General features: G+C 33.9%; 1 protein-coding gene across 1 annotated transcript; it reads right to left on the reverse strand.

The window, feature by feature from the left end:
* Nucleotides 1-1,369: 1,369 nt before the first annotated feature.
* On the reverse strand, nt 1,370-24,880 carry LOC133176143 (ankyrin repeat and KH domain-containing protein mask-like). Its single transcript, XM_061311301.1, is given in 17 exon segments — nt 1,370-2,364; nt 3,543-3,688; nt 3,979-4,134; nt 4,235-4,492; nt 4,740-4,807; nt 7,749-7,883; nt 16,779-17,327; nt 17,418-18,062; nt 18,244-18,603; nt 18,694-18,969; nt 19,372-19,839; nt 19,842-20,129; nt 20,260-20,771; nt 20,910-20,940; nt 23,325-23,369; nt 24,145-24,207; nt 24,318-24,880. Coding segments are annotated over 16 exon segments (4,395 nt in total). The 5' UTR covers nt 24,751-24,880; the 3' UTR covers nt 1,370-2,364; nt 3,543-3,580.
* Between the last annotated feature and the right edge of the window lie 304 nt (nt 24,881-25,184).

Consider the following 25,184-nt stretch of genomic DNA (forward strand, 5'->3'; position numbering starts at 1 on the left):
TTGCTGACCTTTTAGGGCCATGATTGCTGACAGCTGGCCTGTAAGTGACATGATTGCTGACAGCTGACCTATAAGTGTCATGATTGCTGACAGCTGACCTATAAGTGTCATGACTGCTGGCAGCTGACCTATAAGTAACATGATTGCTGGCAGCTGACCTATAAGTGACATGATTGCTGACCTTTAAGTACCATGACTGCTGACAGCTGACCTATAAGTGCCATGATTGCTGACAGCTGACCTATAAGTGACATGACTGTGGACAGCTGACCTTAAAATGCAATGACTGTGGACAGCTGACCTTTAAGTGCCATGTCTGCTGACAGCTGACCTATAAGTGCCATGACTGCAGACAGCTGACCTATAAGTGCCATGACTGCTGACCTAAAAGTGTCATGACTGCTGACCTATAAGTGCCATGGCAGCTGACCTATAAGTGCCATGACAGCTGACTTATAAGTGTCATGATTGCTGGCTGCTAACTTATAAGTGTCATGACTGCTAAAAGGTTATCTATTAGTGCCATGGCAGCTGACCTATGAGTGTCATGATTGCTGACAGCTGACCTATAAGTGTCACGTCTTCTTGCAGCTGACCTTAAGGATAAATAACACAAACTTTTTTCTTTCAAAATTCAGATATCTTTGCTAAATTAGGTGCCTTTCTTACTTAAGGTGTGATATTTCTTTAGTTATACAGCTTAATGTTAGACCAAGCCACATAATTTGGTGAAAAAAGTAAAACGGAAATTTTACAGTTCAAAATATTTTTTGAAAAGTTTTAAATATGAAGTTTTCTTGCTGCAAAGTTTCTAGGGACATTTTCAAGAGTGAATTTTTACATTTTACACAATCAATTTTTTTTAATTACATTTTCATTGAAAGAAATATTGAAAAAAAAAATACCAGTGTAACTCTTCTGTTTGGGAGATAAGAAAATTTGTTTGTGGTATGCATCCTTAAGAGTCACAACAGTTGGCAAATGACAAAATATGGTGTATAATATGCATTTGTCCCTTTATCTGACAAGACTATAGATAGCCACATTTTACCTGCCATAACTACTCATTGTAATAGTTTAGTCATTTGAAAGTTATTACACAACAGTGAGATGATCATATAACTAAGTTTAATAATTCAGGATTAGTTTGAATTACTAACAAAAATAATGGGAGTCTTGAAAATAAAGAACATGATGCATGTAACAATGAAATCAATAAATCAATTTTCTATAAGACACACAAGCATGATAGAGTTTTGATGCTTAAGAAAAACACAATAAAAATTTGATGGTATGCTGTTTTAAGTCCCATTCCAGAATATTTCATTCAGAGACCATAACAAATATATTAAATCCTTATGAATGGAATATCAACATTTTGTTGAAAACTTATTGCTGAGAAAACCAAGTATTAAACAAATAAAAATAATAATAAGTATAAGATTTTTAATGTCAATGGGCTTAATTTAAAATAACATAATTAGGCTAGAAAGATTAAAACAAAATTAAAACAAATTAAGAAAAAAAAATAAACAAGAACCATGAAACACAACACTGATCTCAAACACCATGACACTACTGTTAATTATAATGACAAACAGATGCTTTGAGGATATCTAAAAAATAATTGACCATTTTAAAAATGTGATGCTCATCAAAACACAATTTTATATGCAATCAAATTCCATGTCTAATCGTAACTTTAATGACCCTTTCTCCTGTCTTTTGATCTTTTCCTTCTCTCACATACATGTAGTTTTGGTTGCACCTAGCTGACCTTGTTTCCATTAGTCAATTCAAAGCCAACTTACTCATCAGGTCATATGTGAAGCTAGGAAGCTTATTTGCTACAAGACAATTAAATAACTTCGCTTGAAATCCATTCCTCCTCTAAGGAAGTTTCTTTTTTCTAGACTTGACACATCATCAGCAGAGGAAGATTCCCAATGTTGTCAATGCAGTCTTTGTGGCTGAAATTCTACCCATGTTGTCTATGCAGTCTTTAAGGCTGGTGTTCTACCCATGTCTCCTAGGCAGTCCTTTAGGCTAAAAGCCTAGTGATGCTGGCAATTCTTGTGGCTGAGGTCCTACCAATGTTGACTAGGCAGTCCTTTAGGCTAAAAGCCTAGTGATGTTGGCAATTCTTGTGGTTGAGGTCCTACCAATGTTGACTATGCAGTCATTAAGGCTGGTGTTCTAGTCATGTTGTCTACAGAGTCCTTCACTCCTTGAGGCTGGTGTCCTATCCTTGTTGTCAAGGCCATCTCTGAGGCTGTTTGAGGTCCTAGCCATGTTAACAACACCATACTTGAGGCTGAGGTCCCAGCCATGTTGATTATGCAATCCTTGAAAGCATTTCAGGAACTGTAATACAAAATGGTCAATTCTTTACAAGCCTATTAATAACTTCAGAAGGGTAGTTCAAAAAGATCATCAGCTAGATGTATACCACACAAGTAACACAATACAAAAGGTGTTTGTATCTCCAATGTATTGAACAATATTATGTTTTATTAATATGTGAGTGGAGCTATTTTATTAAGTTGACCATGACAGTGTTTTTTTAATGCATGTATGACAAAATTAATTCACAGTCAGGCTAGTTAAATTGTCAGGGTTGTGTGTCCAAGTTCTGTTGTTTTTTTTTTTTTTTTTTGTTTATCGTTTTTTATGTTTTACTAATAAATATCATAATATAAACAAAATATTACTATTGAAATTAAGCATTTGGGCCAGTCATTTTAAAATCAACTGGCCCAGTGGGACAGTAAAAGTGCTGAGTTGACCAGTAAAAATTTAAGGTGATAGCCCAAATGACCAGTGAAAAAAAAAATTTCTAGCCCTGTCTGGAATGCACAGCAAGCATCACTGGTTATAACATTCTTAGATGCCTCATTATCATGGTCCTTTGTAAAGTTTGGTGAAGACAGAATTCTTAATATTTACAGTAGTATAAGGTTATAACAAAATGCCACTTACAGCTAAATTTGTTTGTAATAGCCAACTAAAGTCTTTATTTTTTTTTTGTCAATTGGTGATAAAACATTACATCTAGAAAAGCAAAAATTCACTATATCAGTGTTCACTGTAATAATAATTCAAACATTAATTGCTCCAATCAACTACACATCTAAAGCATCCAGTAAGTAAAATAATTCATCATGCAAGGTTGATCAGTTTAAGAAAAGTGTATACTTTTCTAAGTTGGGTTTGTGTGTACTGACATTATTGTTTATGCATTATATCAAGGAATGCAAAAGTTAAAAAAAATCAAAATACTGAGAGACTGTGGACAACACTTAATCAAAAAAAGAATGATAGGAGTATGATTAAAAAATGAAGAAAAGCAGAAAAAAGAGGAAGTGATAGTCAGGGTAAAACAAGCTACACTCATCCACCTTCTCCAAGTATAGTTCTGATGATAACAAGTCTTATTTACCCACCTTCTCTGAGTGAAAACCTCTTATGTTTCTAATGACAAAACATCTCACCCCCCCCCCCCCTTCTTAAAGTTCTGATGAGAACAAGTCTTATTCACCCACCTTCCCCAAGGGAAATCCTTTAAGTTTTGCTCTTGCTCTCAAGAACTCTTGAGACGTAAGTCTGGATGAACAGTCCTAATGTGCCTTGGTAAGTTAACAACCAGCCCTGTACAACCCTCTACAGGACAACACTTGGCTGGCCTCTTCTACAAAAGAAAGAGAAGGTGTGTGAGCTATAACACTTACAATAGAAATTATGCTTACTTCACACATCTCAGGTTATATACTAGACAGTAGGCATTACTAGTACCAGACATTTTACACATGTTCTCATTGTTCTGCATGAATTACACAAACTCCAATACATGTAGCATTGGGCTTCTTAAGAGTTAATTTTCAAAAAGTATAAAGCTATAATTCATAATTCTGATTCTAAAGCTATAATTCATAATTCTGATTCTGATCTTCTCTCATGTGACACCAATTCTCTACTTACATGCACACCTTTGAATCTTTTACAATGGCGCCGTATACGTCTGACAGGGGCTGTGGGAGAATTTCTGTCTTCCTGTCTCTGATTGTCTTCCTGTCTCTGGCTGACTTCCTGAGTCTGAATGACTTTCTGGATCTTTTCCTGAGACTGAATGACTTCCTGCATGTAAAGATTACTTCATTACACAAGATGTAAGTTTCCAAAAAAAAAAATTCCCATGTTTATATATAGCAAACAAACTCTATAGTATTAAACATACCAGAGTAGCTTTCTCATCAATGTTCTTTTCCCTAGAACTGCCAGACTTCTCCTTTCTTGAGGTACCCATAGTGTCTTTGGACTTGTCAGTCTTGACTTTCCTAGAGGAACCCTTAGCTTTTCTGGAACTGCCAGTCTTTTCTTTCCTTGAGATACCCCTAACTTCCCTTGATTTGCCACTCTTTTCTTTGCTATGGTTACCTCTAGGTTCTCCGGCATTTGTGTCCTCTTTGTCCAGAGTATTTGATCTGGGATCATCCTGGAGAGTAACAAGACACATGTATGTAATATAAAGTGTATAATTCATTCATATTCATTAATGTCAAACTTGAATTTTGCATTACAGATACATGTAAGAGTAGAAATCCCTGTTAGTTTTGGCTGTCTTACACCTATCTGCCAGAGACCTTGAATGCCAACATATATTCCAAACAAAGATCACATTTTTGATTAACAAATCATTCTATATTTCTTTGAAGATTATTTTTTTCATACAAATCACATACCCTCTCCTCCTCTGTTTCTGTGAGCTTGCTTAGTTCTGTCATGGGTGGAATGTCATCAGTTTTTGGGGCTGAAGAATGTAAGAAGTACAAATGATAAAATAAATATTTCCTAATCCAGTATAAATTGTTTGATGAATCAAGACTTCAACACATGGAATCAAGTTATATATACATGTTAGTATTTTTGAAGGGGAAAAGATTATATAATACAATATTTTACACTTTAATTATGATGCTATCCTAACTCTTCCATTCCTGAAATTTTGTGCTGTTTGTAAACAAATGTGATTATGAAGTCATATTTTGCAAAAGGTGAAGATAATCATTTAAAACCAGAAGTCTCTGATGAGACTGTAGCTCTACTGGTTTGCATTTTTAACAGAGGAATGTAATCCTTTTGACAAGACCTTCCTCTGGATATCAACAACTTTGACCTTGACGTTTTACTTATATACTTTTAAAAAACTTTAACCTTCGCCATAACTTTTGAACAGTTGGAGCTAGGGCTTTCAAATTTCACAGGTATATTCCTTGAGACAAGACCTTTCCTTGGGTACCAACATTTCTTATCTTTTGGCCTGGACTTTGACTTGCATTAAAAATTTGAGAAACTTTAACCTTCACCATAAGCTGCCATACGGGGCTCCCTCTCCAGAATCGAACCCTGATTCCCCGTCACCCGTTACAACAATGGTAGGCATAGCACGTACCATAGGGCTGCCATACAGGGGCATCAGTGTTTCACAAACACATCTTGTTTATTTAGAGTTTATCAAGTCAACATACAAATGGAAGTATAACTATTGTAAATGTCTTTGATTGATTTCATTCACATTTTTGCACACAGTTAATTGGGTCTCGGTTTATAGCGAGCACAGCGAGTGACGCTTGCAAAGTGAGCTAAATAGACTAATGTGTAAGAGCAGAGGAAATTCAGAATGAAATCTGTACATACATCAAGCAAATTTTCTTGTGCAACATTCCAAGAATTCCTTCCAAATTCCAGGATTCCATGCAAAATTTTTACCAAACATACAAAAGACCAAGGATAATTGTTCCTTACTAATTTAAGAGATCCATTTACTTTTCTTTCTTTGCAGAGAGCTTAAAAGAAACACAAAATGATTGCATCTACTCTGAAACGCATTTCATTAAATATTGCACAAGACCTATAGTCTCGTTCAACCAGACGATCGGCTGTCTCCGTAAATATTCCAACGTCACAGTCTAGACTGTGTCTCATGTGGTTTGAGGTTTGAAGAGGTGGATCAGTACTCTCTTTAGAGAAGTGGACAGGTTTTCGCCTACATCCACTTCTCTTCACAAGCCTTCATGTTTTGATTCTGGAAAACGTGTAAATCTTGAACCAGTGACGGTCTTCACTTCAACTGACATTTCGTCTAAAATACTTCTGAATGTACGTTATAGACGTGTTATATTATCAATTTTAACATAAATACACACAATTGTCACAAGAAAACTGACCTTTAGGTATTGTTAATCCATTTTAACAAGTTCTCTATCCCGGATTTAAATTATGTGCAAGTAACTCTTGAAGTATTTAAAAATCTCCAATTCGGATAAAAATGGAAACTATTTTTACAAAATAATAATGAAACGAGAGAAATCGTCTACTCTTTTTAAACTAACGAGGCAGTATTTCCTCAAGTTTCGTTCAAATTCTTTTGATCTTTGTTTTAAATCTTTTTTTCATTTCTCGGGAAAGGTAGAGTTAATATCATTTAAAAATAAAAAAATATTTTTTAGTATTGTCTGTGAGGAAGTAATGAAGTATTTTTTAAGCTCAAATTTATATTTAAATTGTATTAAAGTAGTAAAAATAAGTATAGGTAATAATATTAATTTTGAATAATATGCTAAATCAAAAGTGAATTGTCAAAAACTTTTTTTGAACATTAAAATAAGTCTTCGCCAAATTTTCCAAATTATCCGACTTAAAATTTTCAATTTTTTCTAATAAGCTGTGGTAGATAAACATTTAGTTTAAATCCGGGATGGAGAACTTGTGAAAATGGATTAACAATACTTAAAGGTCAGTTTTCTTGTGACAATTGTGTGTATTTATGTTAAAATTGTTAAGATAACACGTCTATTACGTACATTCAGATGTATTTTAGACGAAACGTCAGTTGTAGTCTAGACCGTCACTGGTTCGAGATTTACACGTTTTCCAGAATCAAAACATGAAGGCTTGCGAAGAGAAGTGGATGTAGGCGAAAGCCTGTCCACTTCTCTAAAGAGAGTAGTGGATCAGCGGTACAGGTCTAAGCTGTGTATATAGGTTTTTGATGGTACAACTGGGCTTGCCCATTGGTCATACTGTAAACATGTTAGCTAGCGGCGTAAAGAGCCGCTCCGTTGCGAGATCTAATGACAACACCTGGGTGAAGAGAAAATTCGGACTACTGCACATTTATTCAATAGAATTTATTCCTGCAGTAACTCTGGACCCACAATGCATCGCTTGTTAATCAACGTTCTCCTGAGAATGACAACAAAAGTTAAAAAAAAAACTTGCCTCAATTTAAGGGATATATTGCAGATAAATAGTAAATATAAAATGTTTTTCATTAAAATCAGCACTGTTCAGGCTTCGGTTTGGTAATGCAATGTACATGTGATGACAGAGTCTAGACGCACCAAATGTCGTGTGGGGTTTGATGTCTAAATACAGTTTATAAAACTGTACACTGAACAGGTCCAGTCCAAAGACTATTTCTACCTACGTAGCTATTAATTGCTACGTAGGTATTTAAACGGCCAAAAAATACAAGCAATGCAAAAAGTAAAATTAGCTACTTTGGGTAGGTTTAAATTAGCAGCCCTTTCATGGTAACTGCGGTACTAATCTTCTTCTGGGCAAATAAATAACGTGGAAAGATCTATATAACAATACATGTATATATCTAATCTGTTGAATATGTAAAAAAGTTATCCATACTGAAAGTGAAAGTAAAAACACGAAATCGATGCTCAACAATCCTTTACCAAATTTGTTTTCTTTAAGGGTTTTTCTCACAACCATAATCTCGTCTCCCTCGTCTTGAAAGAGGACGTGGCGCCCACTTCCCCCTACAAATCTGTCAAAGATGGTGAGAACATTTCCCTTTCGTTCATAAGTCCCTGGGCTCACAGTACTGAAACTGATATCTTACATGTTTTTCTGCTTCACTATAAAACTATAAATTTATCGGATATTCTTCAATGGCAAGGACTTCAAACCCGACTTATTAGGGAAAAGAGCAGCAACGGACAGGAAAGTGTAGTATTTTTAGACGTCGTGCACAGAATTGTAGATGTATAAATTGCCCTCAGGATGAGGCTGGTTCGACAATATCTACAATGTCACCGAATTCATTTGTCTCGTTTTTATCATCTTTAATAGTATCGTGTTTTAACATAACTATAGGAATGTAGAATGTTTTCTTTATTTATGTTTAAAATACTGAAACATCCCATTCAGCAATTTTGATTTTTTTTAATGAGAACAATTATTTTGTTATCTTATCTTTCACTTTATATTACTTTTTTTTTCGCTGATGACAGGTTTGTATTAATTTTCCTTTGAAATTGCAAGTGTGTAATTTTCGATGTTTTTTATACGTCGTTTAAGCGCAAAGACATTAAAAATTGAATGCGTAACAAGTTAGATTAAATTTCAAAACTTTGCTCTGTTTTCCTAAAAGTTTTAATTTTTACTATTTATTTTAAAATAAAATTTTATTTATCTGCACATTTCAAATTATGATACAATTATTTCCGTTTTTGAGCCCAGTACCATGATTTAGCCACCTGAGGAGTACAATATTGTACTTTGAAGGTGCTAAATCAGCAATAATTGTCTTATTATATGATTCAATGATTAAATGATACGAGGTCATTAAGCAGTTCATGCTATTTTTTGTTGTTGTTGTTGTTGTTATTTTTTTTTTGTTTTTGTTTACATTAGAAAAAGTCTTATCCAAATGCAATGAGAGAATCAGGGTTAAATAAACATTACCAGCCGTATAATTTTAGATTTTTATGCCCCCGTATCGAAAGATCCCGGGGGTATATTGTTTTTGTCCTGTCTGTCTGTTTGTCTGTTTATCTGTTTGTTTGTTTGCAGGCGCGTAGCCAGAATAGAAATGATGTGTACGCAAAGAACGACAGGGGGTTGGGGGGGGGGTCTTGAGCCCCCCCCCCCCAGTGTTTAAAGGCTCTGATCAGGCACGTAATAAAGCATTTGCCTGCCAGGAAAAAATTACAACTTTAAAAATTTTGTCAAGCAAGAACGAAAAAGGAAGATTGTCAAAATACGAAGTCCTATTTCTTGAGTGTGTGAGTTTGTTGAAGGGGGGGGGGGGTGTCAATCTTTCACAAACCAAATTTTTATTAATACATTACCAAATTACCATGATTTAACAATGGTGCAACAAACAGTAGGGATCTACCCTTTCAATGTACATTTTTCAATAGTAAAAGGTTAGGTTTTGGGAATAAATAGTGGGGAGGCTCCCCTGATACTACGTGCCTGCTGGTGAGGGCCCAGAAGCTCCGGACTTTTACCAAATATTTCATTCATTTTCTTAATATATAAAAATTATGCCATTTAGTTTTTGTTTAGGAAATAAAAGACATAGTAATATTTATTGTTTTAACGAAAATTAATATTCCATGGAAACTTATTGTACATATAATTGAGGCTAAAATTTAACCGATATATTAATTGGTATCATATAATCATTCTTAACGTTCAAAAACACGTATACAAAATTTTAATTATGAACAAAAAAATATCGTATTGTAAATCATACTAGTAGATCATAGCATTCAACGATGTGGCTGAAATTTATTTCTTCAAAGATCTTTTTAAAAAAATATATCAATGTATGATAGAACAAAATGACAAAATAATGAATGATTTATTTGGATTTGTCAGTTATTAAATAAAAGATTTCAAATTTTATCATACAGCCATGATAATTTAAAATTTAAATCGACACAATATGACACAGAATAATTTGAAACACGAATATTTGTTGGATGGTACTGAGATTTTTTTTCTCCGAATAATTCTCTCTTTTTTCTTATCTTTTTTTTTTTTTTTATCTTTTTTTTTCTGAAAATGATTTGCGTAAAGGCAGCTACGCGCATGGTTTGTCTGTTTGTCTGTTGTCAACTTTAAACTTGCCCATAACTTTTGATTGGTTGGAGCTATGACTTTTATATTTCACATGTGTATTTCTTGTGACAAGACCTTTCTTTGGGTACCACCATATTTGACCTTTTGACCTTGACCTTGGAGTTTGACCCACTTTTGCAAAATTTTATTAGACTTTAACCTTGGCCATAACTTCTGAACAGTTGGTGCTTGGGGTTTCAAACTTCACATGTGTATTCTTTGTGACAGGGCCTTCCTTTGGATACCAACAACTTTGACCTTTTGACCTTGACCTTGGAGTTTGACCTACTTTTGAAAAACTATAACCTTGGCCATAACTTTTGAACAGTTCGTGCTTGGGGTTTCAAACTTCACATGTGTATTCCTTGAGACAAGACCTTCCTTTGGATACCAACAACTTTGACTTTTTGACCTTGACCTAGGAGTTTGACCTACTTTTGAAAAACTTTAACCTTGGCCATAACTTTTAAACGGTTGGAGCTAGGGCTTTTCGACTTCACATATGTAATCCTTGTGACAAGACCTTTATTTGGATACCAACCACTTTGACCTTTTGACCTTGACCTAGGAGTTTAACCTGCGTTTGAAAAACTTTAACCTTGGCCATAATTTTTGAATGGTTGATGCTAGGGCTTTCATACTTCACATATGTAATCCTTGTGACAAGACCTTCCTTTGGATACCAACCACTTTGACCCTTTGACCTTGACATAGGAGTTTGACCTACTTTTGAAAAACTTTAACCTTGGCCATAACTTTTGAATTGTTGATGCTAGGGCTTTCATACTTCACATATGTAATCCTTGTGACAAGACCTTCCTTTGGATACCAACCACTTTGACCCTTTGACCTTGACATAGGAGTTTGTCCTACTGAAACATCATCCTAATCGATTACAAATTGTCCACTAATTTATTATTATATATAAAATATTTTTTGACAAAGATTTTGAAAAACACTGGATATATATTTAAGTATAACAATAACACCTTAAAGTATCAAAACAAATTTTTGCAATTTGCTATAACATAATGCTCAAAAAGAACAAGGTACGGTTTCAATACAAATCTTGCCCTGTGTTTTTCTTAAAAATAAAAGTGATATAAAAAATTAAAACTCAAGCTTTTTGAATTATTGGAATTCCATGCAGAAAGATCATACAAATCTTTTTTCTCACATGACCTTCCAAATGCTAATTGTGACGTCATAAACTTGTGCATTTTCCCGTATTTTCTTAAAAAGTTGCAGAAGACATCAATTTTCAATGGAATTTTCTTTCAGATAATATTGTCCACAGGCATCGCCCACAAAGATTTTGAGATATGTGATTTTTCAAAGAATTTTACACAACATATCTAAATATTAACGTGGGCGACGGCTGTGGACACTATTTTATTAAGGAAAATAACCCTTGAAATGGGTCATTTTGAGGCTTTTTCTGTTTAAATAGAGAAATGCATCAAATTAGTGACGTCATATATCTAGAATGGTATTCCATCATGCTATATTCTTTCCTGATTTATTACAGTCATATACTCAACTAATATTTAAGCCAGTTTTAAAACTTTTTGAAAACATTAAATTTTTAGGGCACAATAAAGGTAAAACCATACCTTCTTCTTTGTACCATATGTAACTTAAAGAAAAGTGAATGATCTGCATCTTTGTAATTTTTTTACTTTGTGATTGCATTAAAAAAAATTACAAATTTTTTCCTAACTATTTCTAAATTTTATTCTAAAAATCCACTATTATTCATTTAAAAGTTTTTTTTAAATGTTTTTTTTTTTTTTTTTACAAATGCATGAATATATCATGCAATATATTAACATGTTGATGAACAAAAATTTGAGAGAAATAAGATTAAGTGTAGAAAAATCTCGAGAGACAATAAGCGACAACAGAAAATGTTAATTGTAACTGAAATTTCAAACAGATTTGTTACATGACTCCGTATGATTCGTCATTGCGTATATTTTAAACTATACGCTCCTCTCAATATTCAATTTATTTAAAACGCGCTCTGCTTATCCAATGTTTTAATCCTTACTTGTATAGATAAAAAAAAACACCGACAAAACTAGTGATTATATCTTTATAAGACCACTCTCCTAACAAGACTATTGGTTACATTTAAACATACATTTAATATAATATAATATATCTCCTGACAAAACTATTCATTATAATTTAATAATTAATGAATCTCCATAAAAAACTACTGATTGGATTACTCAAACATATGCAAGTAATATCAAACCTATCTTTGGACAAGACTATTGATTACATTCAACAATACATGCAATAAAAAAACCAATCTAATGATATGACTTGATTACATAATTTAAATCGTACATGTTTGATAAAAATATATCTCCTGACGTGACTTTTGATTACATTAATGATACACTTAATATAAGACCTATTTCTCGACAAAACAATCGATTACGTTGATATTAGTCATACATGTAATATAAAAAAAATCAATCAACTAACACTGAAATTGATGACATTTAAATTTACCTCCTAATAAGATTTTTGATTACATTTAATCATACAAATTATATATAATCTCTCCTGGCAACACTTGATAACATTTTTTAATAATGCATATAATTTGAAATCAATCTTCTGACAAAAATAATGATCACATTTAATCATACATGTCATTTAAAATCAATCACCTGAGAAGATTTTTGGTTGCATTAAATCATACAGGTTATATAAAACATTGATAAGACACCCAAGGCACAGTGTCATTTAAATAGTAAGCAATGACAAGCGTTTTTGACGTTAGTCACATTAAATGTGATATAGGCAACTCGTTATACGATACAGACTTATTTCTCAACTAAACAAATGGCGCGTAACAACCCAAATTTAATTAATGGAAAATGGAATAATATAATGGATACTTTTCTTTATGGAAGGTCAAGGATGAACAGCAAACATTTAATGATTTGTAAAAAATGACATCCACCATTCAATAAAATCTCTAACTGATGGTATGTATCATTACATTTGTGACGGAAATCATTTCATCTTTGCAGAATGATTTAAAATGAGAGTGCAACATGTCAATGGGCAGAATTTATATGTTTATTGCATGGCGTGTTGAGAAATTTAGATACTTTACAACAACACACACTGAATTAAGATTGATCAGAGCCAGAGCAATCTTATCCTGAAGCAATGGAAATCTTAATGCTTATACATACTAACAAGTCAAAATTTTAAGACACCTTAAAAGTAGGTGGTAGAAAAAGTCTCAGGAAATGACTACCAGAAAATTAAATGAGTCCATGCTATTGCGCTACATAAGCTACTCAGTAAAGATAATTCTCAATTATCCTCTTTACATCTATCATTTAAAAACAGTATCTTAAAAAATTGCGAAATATGTCAAGACATGTACACTTATTTCAATATGATATTTTAAAGTACACAGTATAGAGCTGAATTTTGTGACAAAGAGTATTATCTCTTATTTTTTTTGATTTACTCAGCACTTTCTTCACCTCAGAGACGTTTTTGTCTTTCAAACCAATCTTTGCTTTTTTTCTGAACTTATAAAATAATAATTATGTACTCTCAGGAACAGACACACTCTCTATGTCTAACACAGACCTCATAACTAAATCCTCTTTCCCCCCATCATCATAACCTCTCTTTCACTGTCTCACACATACTGCCTCATATCTCTTTAATGTCTCTTATTCGATACTCAAGAAAATGTTCTGAGAATGATCAATTTTTAATTCAAAACAGACTGCTGATAGACAAGTCAATGTTACAGGGACTTCAAGAACCTCGTTTAACGTCAACATTCCATATATTCTATGATTGTTATAATGACCTTGATAGAAAATATAGCCTATCATTGGGTCATTTTTGGCTGACTTGTTTCATATCAATTGTTAGACTTTATTAATACATGTACTAAATTTGATTACGAAATTTTCCGTCTACCTGATCAACACAAAGGTATCAAGGGGGGTTTGACTGGTCTATAGGTGATGCTTACTTCTAGGCACTTGATCCCACCTCTGGAATTTCCGGCGGTACTTGTTTTATGGCCTGTTCACATATTCATTGTATTGGTTTTTTTTTTTGAGATATCTGTTTGTTATCCTCACCGCTTTTTTCATATAGTCATATATCATGTTTCTTTAATACACTCCGAACTATTTTGCAGATAGCACTTTTTATCAAATGAATTATCGCTTTTTTGAACTTTCGAAACAGTCATCTTGTTCTAGCTAGAACAGCTCCCAGTCAGTGTGATACAGGATCACACTCTCTATAAAATCCACCAAAATGTATAGTTCTGTAATGTCCAACATCAATCAGTGTAAACAAAAGATGTTACAGATTACAAAAGGCCCAAGGACCTAGAATCGATCATCTGATAGATTATACAACACTATAACTTCTATCCGAAGCCTCTTAGTATAATAAATATTTAGATGAAGCCTGGAATTTCTAAAGTAGGTAACCGTGACTTATTTTTTTGGTAATCATACTCTGGGAACCCAAGATGCACCAAATGACATGGTTTAATGATTCTAAGCCCCTTATCGTCTTTAATATTCAGATAAAGCCACGGAATTCCAAAAGAAGGACACAGTGGCTTACTTTTTGGTGGACACAATACAAGGACTAAAGTGAATCAACTCAAAACGTTTGATCTCTTAGTACCATGACTATTGAGATACAACTATGAAATTCCAAAGGTTAGCCACCTTGACCAATTATTTTAGTTGACACAGTCAGTTTACCTTAGATGAATCAACTGACAGACATTGATGATTTTAAGCCTTTTCTTATCTTAAATATTGAGATAAAAGTGTAAAATTCCAAAATTAGATAAAATTGATATACATTTTATTTGAAATATTCCAGGGTTCCAAGATGCATCAACTGATAGTTAGATGATTCTAAGCCTCTTACTGTTTGAAATATTTAGATATAGCCGTGAAATTCCAAATGTAGGTCAAAATAACCTACTTTTTGGTTAACATACTCCGAGAAACAGATGTTTGATCTCTAAGCCTCTGATTATTTTTAAAAAAAATCTCTTTATAAAGCATACTTGTCTCTGTTTCAGCACCTGGCCCAAAGACCAGAAACTGAGAATAGATTTAAGTCAACATTTTGATTTTCAATATCTTGAGTTTTATTTAATGTATATGCTTTAAAAAACTGCAATTTTATATAACATTTAAATTCAAACATATGATAAAAATTTTGTTTCATTATCAAAATTATTTAAAAAGCTATATTGGTTTGAAATTTTGACTTAAGTCTCTTCTCAGTTTATGGCCTGATCATCTTTATAATTTGTTACTATATCACCTTGTGATGTGAATTAAGGCTAAATGACAGTCACTTTCAGTTTGCTATAATAACACCAACCTTGTTTTCTAATGCAATATACAATGATAAAGACTCTCTATTCAGAGATAGTTGGATCTGCGCTATTACCATTGACCAGATGTATAACAGGTGTGAGAATCTCAATTTTTTTAAAACTATTCTTTTTAGAAAAGTACTTTCTCTGTATATATTACAAGAAGAGTCTTAGCAGCCTCTAGCAGATCTTTCACTATTTGCATATATATATCCATCCTCAGATATGCACTAAGAAACTCTTGTAAATAAAAATCAGCCCCTGCCTGTAGTAGCTCCTTTATTACACTCAAATATTATACCAGTAGCAATTCCTTCATAACACTCCACCCATGCCTGCTGTTGTCAGTGGTGTACGTATCTGACACACCTTGCTCTTTGATAGCAGTCTGCGCCTTAAGCAGCTACTCATATGTCCATCCCCACATGCTCCTAACAATGGTGTATGATACATAATTTCCTTACTGAGATTAGGTACTGCCTCTAGAAGCTCCTTTACTACACTCATATGTCCACCCTTACGTGCTGATGTCAGCGGTGTATGAGTTTTACTTTGACGATTGATACAACTCCCGCTTCTAGTAGATCCTTCACTACACTCATTTGTCCATTTTCACAACTGTCGATGGCTTATCATACTCACCTTGCTGTTTCATGACAGCTCCCGCTTCTAGTACCTCCCTCGGTACACTGTAAGTCCACCCTTACATGCTACTGCCAGTGTTATATCAAACTAACCTTTTAGATTTATATCAGCTCTCGCTTCTAGTAACTCCTAACAGAGTCTAGCACATCTGTTTCATATTTGGATATTTTACTTGAAAAAGACGTTAATGGTAGTCTAGCAACCAAGCTGTATAATAAAGGTGATGACTTTAACTTTTCAATCGTCAACTTCACTTACTTATGCAGCAATATACATTCATCACCTGCATACGGGGTATATATCTCTCAGTTGATTCGATACGTAAGAGCATGCTCTACGTATGTACAATTTCTAAAACGAGGTAAATTATTGATAAATAAGTTGATGAAACAAGAATATCAGCTGTCTCGTTTAAAGTCATCATTTCGTAAGTTCTATGGTCGATACAATGACCTTGTCAGCAAATACTATTTATCATTGAGTCAAATGCTGACTGACGTTTTTCTTTCTAATTGTTAGGCCATTATTTACACACTGAATTGTCGACGGATTTTTCCGTTATTTCCCGATCATGACAAGGAGCACACGGCGGGTGTGACCGGTCGGCAGGGGATGCTCACTCCTCCATGGCACCTGATCCCACCTCTGATGTTTGGAGGTCCGTGTTTGCTCTGCTCCTATTTTGTATTGTTTGATGGACTTTTGAGCTTGAATACTATTCGTTATCTCCATATATTTTACTTCACTACACTCATACGTCCAACATCACATAATGCTGTCATTGGAGTCTTTTACTGACCTTGTTTATTTATATCAGGTCCCGCTTTTAGTAAAGCCAGTACGCCCAAATGTCCACCTGCACATGCTGCTATCAGCGGTTTAGTATACGTATTTTCTGAATTAATATCAGCTCCCGCTTCTAGTAGCTCCTTCACTACAATCGTATGTCCACACCTACATTCTGCTGTCAGTGGTGCATCAATAAAACCTTTTCGATTGATATCAGCTCCCGCTTCTAGTAGGTCCTTCACTACACTAAGATGTCCACCCTTACATGCTGCTATTAGTGGTGTATCATATTTATCTTGTCTATTGATATCAGCTCCCGTTTTTATTAGCAACTTCACTACAATCGTATGTCCATACCTACATGCTGCTGTCATTGGTGCATCAATAAAACCTTTTCGATTAATATCAGCTCCCGCTTCTAGTAGTTCCTTCACTACACTCAGATGTCCACTCTTACATGCTGCTATTAGTGGTGTTACTTTTTTACCTTGTCTATTGATATCAGCTCCCACTTCTAGAAGCTCCCTCACTACACTTATATGTCCACCCCTACATGCTGCTGTCAGTGGTGAATCATACTCATCATGTTAAGAATTGAATAAAATTCCCTTATCTAATATCTCAAATACAATTGTAGATCTATCCATACGTGCTGCTGTCAGTGGTGTATCATACACACATTGTTGATTGATATCAGCTCCCGCCTTAAGAAGATCCCTAACGACATCAATATATCCATGCTTACATGCTGCTGTCAGTGGTGTATCATATTCACCTTGTTGATTGATATTAGCTCCCGCTTTAAGTAGCTCCTTCTCTGCACTCATATATCCACTCCTACATGCTGCTGTCAATGGTGTATCATGCTTTTTACATAAATTCATATCAGCTCCCGATTTAAGTAGCTCCTTCACTACACTCATGTGTCCATGCCGACATGCTACTGTCAGTGGTGTATCAAATATACCTTGTTGATTGATATCAGCTCCCGCTTTAAGTAACTCCGTCACTACACTCATATGTCCACCCTCACATGCTGCTTCCAGTGGTGTAGTATACAAATCTTGTGGATTGATATCAGCTCCCGCCTTAAGTAACTCCTTCACTATACCAATATGTCCATGCTTACATGCTGCTGTCAGTGGTGTATCATATTCAACTTGTGAATTGATATCAGCCCCCGCTTTCAGTAACACCTTCACTACACCAATATGTTCACCCTCACATGCTTCTATCAGTGGTGTATTATATTGACCTTGTTGATTGATATCAGCCCCTGCTTGTAGTAGCTCCACTGATATCAGCTCCCGCTTTAAGTAACTCCTTCACTATACGCATATGTCCACCCCTACATGCTGCTGTCAGTAGTGTATTAAACACACATTTTTGATTGAAATCAGCCCCCGCTTTAAGTAACTTCAATATACTCATATGTCCACCACTACATGCTGCTGTCAGTGGTGTGTCATGTTTACCTTGTCGATTGATATCAGCACCCGCTTTAAGTAACTCCTTCACTATACCCATATGTCCACCACTAAATGCTGCTGTCAGTGGTGATTCAGTTTCACCTTGTGGATTGATATCAGCTCCCACTTTAAGTAACCCCTTTACTATACTTATATGTCCACCCCTACATGCTACTTTCAGTGGTGTATCATACCCACCTTGTTGATTGATATCAGCTCCCGCTTCAAGGATCTCCTTCACTACACTCATATGTCCACCCTCACATGCTGCTGTCAGTGGTGTATCATATTTACCTTGAAGATTGACATCAGCTCCAACGTTAAGTAACTCCTTCACTATACTCAGATGTCCACCCCTACATGCTGCTGTCAGTAGTGTATCATACTCATCACGTAGATAAATATCAACTCCCGCGTTAGATAAGTCCTTCACTTTTCTCAGAAATCTACCTAAACATGCTAGTGTAGTTGGTTCAAATAAGAAAGCATCATATTGCAGTTCCTTGTTTATATTGACGTACTTTATGAATATTCTTACAGTCTCTAAATCTCCACTGTGACAACTCAATACAAGTAAACAGTCTTGTTCGAAAACAGAACAACTATTGTCCTGATTTTGATTTCTTGTATCACTCATGGAGTTTGATAAACATAATTTGTCTTTTGCATTATTAATATCAACTCCCGCGTTAGATAAGTCCTTCACTTTTCTCAGAAATCTACCTAAACATGCTAGTGTAGTTGGTTCAAATAAGAAAGCATCATATTGCAGTTCCTTGTTTATATTGACGTACTTTATGAATATTCTTACAGTCTCTAAATCTCCACTGTGACAACTCAATACAAGTAAACAGTCTTGTTCGAAAACAGAACAACTATTGTCCTGATTTTGATTTCTTGTATCACTCATGGAGTTTGATAAACATAATTTGTCTTTTGCATTATTTTTTTCAATGTTATTTTCTATTTCATTTGTTTCAAAACTTAATTTGGAGCTAAAAAAATTCCAAAATAGTTCAATCTCTGTTTCTTTGTGTAATTCAGTTTGTTTTACAATATATTGTAGGATCTGATTGTGTCCGTAGTAAACCACCCAACTGATAACCCTAACACAATATTTTGTTACTAAAAAACCTCTCCTATTCCTCACTAGCCTCTTTCTGCACAGCAATCCCTGTCTGAACCTCTTCCGGCTCATCTTATCCCTCTCCTCTCTCACACGTTCTCCTTTACTCACTACCTTAGACACGTCTTTCTGTTCTGACAGAAATAAAGACTTCAGCTCTGTGTAAGGTTTTGAAATTAACACCTCAATAAAAGCCTGACATACCTTAGGATGTTTTAAAGCATTATTCATAAAAACATCATACAGCTCCATATTTTCTATATCCCCGTACAAACGCTCTGCAAACATCGGGTACTGATCCTCACTTAACCTTATACAGAGATCAAATGAATCCTGGCTTCTTTCACTTGTTACTGCTTGATGCTCCCCAGCACTAAATTCTTCATTCTCACCGAGTTTGCATTCAACCTCCGACTCTTTTTTACATTCTTTTACTTTTACGTTAGCAATGTAACTACTGCTGATATATTGCAAAACAGTTCTGGAAACTGACATCCATAATGATATGCAAGGATTTCAAACACAGAGTTATGAATAAATGTATACTCAGAGCCACGGAGTTTTGTGTAAGTCCCCTCCATTACTGACAGTGCTTTAACAAATTTAAATGCATCCATGTAACTCTCGGCTTCACAACTTTCTAGTACTCTTGATTTCATTTCACATAAAACTTCGTTTTCTGTGTTTTTTAATATTGTTTTGGATAGTTTATTTTCATTTACATGCACAAGACCAATGTAGCATAGCTGCATTTTGTCAAATTCTTCTAGAATTCATTCAGCAGGTAAAAAACCTTTCAACATTGTTTCTAATTTCCACCCCACCTTTTGAGTACATTTTACATGACAAAGGAAACATATCCGATGTAATTCTCAGTAATGCAGGAGACAACAAACCTCTATCCAAGCCGTATTTCTGAAGAATCGCATTTTGTCTTTGCATTTTAATTATGTTTTTCTCATTTAAGAAAAATGATTTGTAACATTCATTAAACACTGCCTCCCGACATGACATTAATATCTTTGTATTTTTACTGGAGGGATCTGAAATTCTTTTTTCATGATCTATCAATAACTCTAATTTTTGTTTTTGAAGACCATAAACACCTACCACATCATCAATAACAAATACTTGTTGCTTACGAGAGTCACAATAATCTTCGATTTTCCTGATATCAATAACTGGAACAATCTCGTATCCTTCTTTCTGGAGTTTCAGGGCTATGTGATGAATCGTTGCCGATTTTCCGGATCCTGGGACACCAACAAATGTCATATAAGGTTGACTTCTGACTTTATCCAACATAACAAGGAAACTGTGGGTTTCACTGTAAACCTCATCCTCTTCTTTCCATCGTATGAACCTTTTTTCATGAATATCTAAAATGAATTGTGAAATTTCTAGCTTTCTGAAAAAAATTCAATTAATTATCTAGTAACTAACAGAAGCAACTTTTTAAGTCTATGAAAAGTACATTTCAGAGACTTAAGGGTTTTGCTAATCACCTGAATTACGAGTTTCTCTTCCTATATGAAAGAGTCTCAACCTAATGGCGGCCACCTGAGCCCAAGGGAACCCTATTTTAATCAAATTAGAATTCATATTGCATGGCGATCCCATTAATAAATATGACAGATGTGGCCTTAAAGTTTAGAGAAAAGCGTCCCTTTAAAAATTACTGGATACAATAAATGTTTTACATGTATATGCAAAATATATATGACATAATTTAGTGTATGCATTCTTCTATAATTCTAAAGTTTCCATTAAAAATCATTTATCATGAACCAAACATGGAAGTCGGAATGCGAAGTATTTAATGCGTTTAGCGTGGAAATGCATATAATCTATTGCCCTTGACCTCTGACCTAGTTTAAAGAATACTAAAACCGTTAATTCATCCTTGGGATTTTGAGAGGTAAAGGTTTGACAGACGGCACATGTATTATAATAGCCATTCCATTATATCGAAGTCTTACTACTCATTGATGTTTTTTTTTTCTTCGCAGACAAACACATGAATTATAATACTAGCTAGGATGCAACATATTAAAAAACTAAACCCTCTTAGACAGCAAATACTATTAATCATTTAGTCAAATGCTGACTGACGTTTTTCAAACTTACTGTTCGGCCATTATTTACACACTGAATTGTCGACGGATTTTTCCGTTATTTCCCGATCATGACAAGGAGCACACGGCGGGTGTGACCGGACGGCAGGGGATGCTCACTCCTCAATGGCACCTGATCTCACCTCTGATGTTTTAGAGGTCCGTGTTTGCTCTGCTCCAACATTTGTATTGTTTTATTAGACTTTCGAGCTTGAATACTGTGCGTTATCTCCATACATTTTATAAGATTTATTCATATCATTTATGGCACATGCGTTCCTCATACAGGTTTAAAGTGCGGGGTATTGAAACATGATATATATTTCCTATGAATGAAAACCCTGTCTGTCAACGTTTTAATGAATAATAATATGTTAAATTGCTCCGAGTATTTTTGCTAAGGAGGTCAGAGAATAAGGTCAAATTGAGCAAAACACTGGTATTTTTATGTTTGATAATAACAGTGCACAAACTAAATTAGACAGATATAACTTTTAAAGAACATGTTATTTATAAGTGTATATCAGATCAGTGAAGTATATGTAATCAAAAAAAAAAAAAAAAAAAAAAAAAAAAAAAAGATCAAAAATCAAAGGTAAAGTTCAAATTTCATGAAGCCAAAGACTCTGGAATTTTATAAAAGCAATAACACAAAACAATACAAGACCAGAATACTATAATTCCTTATCTTTTACAGTTCTTGAGATATAAGGTGTAATAGATGGACAGCTAGACGGACGAACAGACAGACGCCTAGTTAAGTGATCTCTAATTGTTCCTGCTCTGAAGGTGAGACAAAAATTTATCAGTTATCTCGAGTTCAACAAAAAGAGGTTAATTACAATCACTTCAAAATCTACGATTATTTGTATTAACAATTATACGATTTTTTTCTTCAATTTACATAATTGATTAATTTGACACACACACAAAATAATGTTTCAAAATTGTTTTCATATTAAAATTTTTCAGACTAAATGTGAGACAAAGTGTGTAAAATATTAATGTAAAAAATTCAATTCTTTTAGATATACAGGGGAAAAAAAATTAAACTTTTAAAATAAAGTTTTCTTTAAAATCTGAAACTTTTAACAAAATATGTCTCTCCTGTTGCCATTCTAAACGGTTTATTCTACCTATTCCCACTTTTTGAAAATCAGGTAGGAAAAGGTAAGATTTTATGTGGGAATAGGTGGAATTTTATGTGTAAACAAATATTTAACGGCATAAACATATAATAACCGTATAAACAGTGATTATTGAACACCCGTTGGAATAGAGGACAGGTAAAATGGCATTTTATTATTATAAATCAGACTTTTTACTAATATTTAAAATTAAAATTGGAGATATCTAAGTGAATTAAATCACATTTTACGATGATTTATTTATGGCATTTGCTATTTCAGCTATTTAAATGCACTTTTTCATAAATCAATTTATTTTATGTTCAAAATTCAAGATATTAAAGTGTTGATTTTTTAACTTTTTTTTTTATTTTCTAAAATCCATATATTTAATCAAAATAAATCATTTTTCCCTAAATCTATTTATTTTCTGTCTTTAGATGTACAAAATATTAGTAAATCTTAAGAGGTTATGTAATTAGTCTAATTACTATAAAAACAAACTAACTAGTATCTAAACATCTATTGTTATTTGCAAGTGAGAATAGGTGGAATTGCAGTTTTTAAAAAGTGGGGATAGGTAGAAGACACCTTAATTCTAAACATTTAAACCAGAATGTCTATACAATAAGTTTTTTATTTGGAAAAAAAGTCAACATTAAATGAATTTTTGCAAAAAAATTCGATATGCCGGTAGTAGTTTTGCATTCACCAACATACCTTTGACATTTTGAGGGATTGCGGACTTCGGTGTCCTGATTTCATCTGGAAAAATATGAAAAAAAAATTGAGAATAGTAATTTGAGAGGTAAAATTCCATTATTGCAAAGCTAGGATCCAACATATACTTGAAATACATTGAATTATCCCTGACAAGATGTAATCTTGACAAATATGAAACAAATACGTACTTGTATTAGTCAGTTTGATAGAGACGAACTTCTCGTGTGTTTGATGAAAAAACAAAATTCAAAATACTTTTTTCAGAGATTTTGGCCAGCATTTGGTTCACATTGAAGTTGTTTTCGATTTTCATTGGACATTTTTAACATTTGTACATTCATTATACTATATCAAGCACAATAAAATAAATTGTGAAACTGCATTACACGATATATTAGTAATATTACATGATATGATTCGATAGTAATTGTAAAGCCAATATTTTCACACTGAATTTTCTACGGATTTTTCTGTTTGTCCGATCATGACAAAGAGCAAACGGCGAGTGTGACCGGTCGGCAGGGGATGCTTACTACTCCATGGCACCTGATCAAACCTCTGATATTTTGAGAGATCCGTGTTTGCTACATTTGTATTGTTTCAATGAAATTTTTAGATTGATTACCTTCATATTTTTTTATCTGTTTACCCAAGCCCTAGACGATCTTGAGTTATCTAAAACCATGCTACGTCATCGATTTAGTCAGCTTAAAAACACAAAAATATATCATTTGTGTAAATATAATTATTTTTGTCTGCTTCAAAGCAGTTTAATAACTTATTCAAGATATTTTATTTGAAATATAAATATACTTACCAACAATTTGCAGCATTTTATTTTGATTCTCAATTCTGAAAGTTTCACTCTCTTCTAATTTACCTAACAGGAAAATCAAAGTTTGTTTAAAGTAAGCATTAACTTCTGAAACAAATTTAAATAGCAATAAACTCAATTAATAGTTAAATGTCAAACTTAATAAACGAATTTACTTTTCAAGCCTTGGATTATTTCTCTAGTTTCTGCATCTTCTTCAGCTTGTTTCCTCAGTTCTTCTATGTAATGACACTCACGGACAGGGTCCATTGTCTCAAGTCTCAAAAAGTCAACCTCCTTTTCATACTTGTTCCCGTTGTTAAGGAAAGAATCAAGGTCCACAACTGCTGATCTGACAGAGGAATAGACTGCGTTGAAATCAGCATTGGAAAGGACAGGACTTGAAAAATGTACACACTGATTTCTAGCAATACGAATCCTCTCAATGTTGGCAGAAAGAAATCGATCTGTAGGATCTGGATCATTTCCCCAGGCATTGCTGTGTGGTGGTATGCTACAAATGTTTCTGAGTAGTGTGTACAATAATGGAATGTCCATGTCATTATAGTTTCCAGCATAATTACTGCCTTTAGGTAAAACATGATTCATTTGTGGTGCTGTCGGACGGGGCAGATTAAACCTCTTTTGTTTAATGACATGTGTGAATGTTGACGGTGGTGCATGATGAAGTAAAACATCACGTAGTTGATCTGTACATGGACCCAAGAGAAGCCGACAGGCTGTAAGGATGTGAAAATCCAGACCTGCATGAACATGGCATTTTAGGTACATTGTACCAAAAAAGCCAAATATTGGCATAATTATATATTTACGATGATCATTGGAACAAAGAAGTATCTATTTTCTGATTACATTTGTAACCAAAATAGTCTTTTTATTGGTTGTTTCCTTTCCTTTTATTTATTTATGTGGGGGGGGGGGGGTCTTTTTCCTGTGATAAACTTGTTTGTGTATAAAAGCTTAGGGATTGATATTTTCTCAAAAAAAAAAAAAAAAAAAAAAAAAAAAAAAAAGAAAAGAAT

Source organism: Saccostrea echinata, unplaced genomic scaffold (genome assembly GCF_033153115.1).
Source record: "Saccostrea echinata isolate AGI-Se365-2 ecotype Australia unplaced genomic scaffold, CSIRO_AGI_Sech_v1 ptg000068l, whole genome shotgun sequence".
Taxonomy (NCBI): Eukaryota; Metazoa; Mollusca; class Bivalvia; order Ostreida; family Ostreidae; genus Saccostrea; species Saccostrea echinata.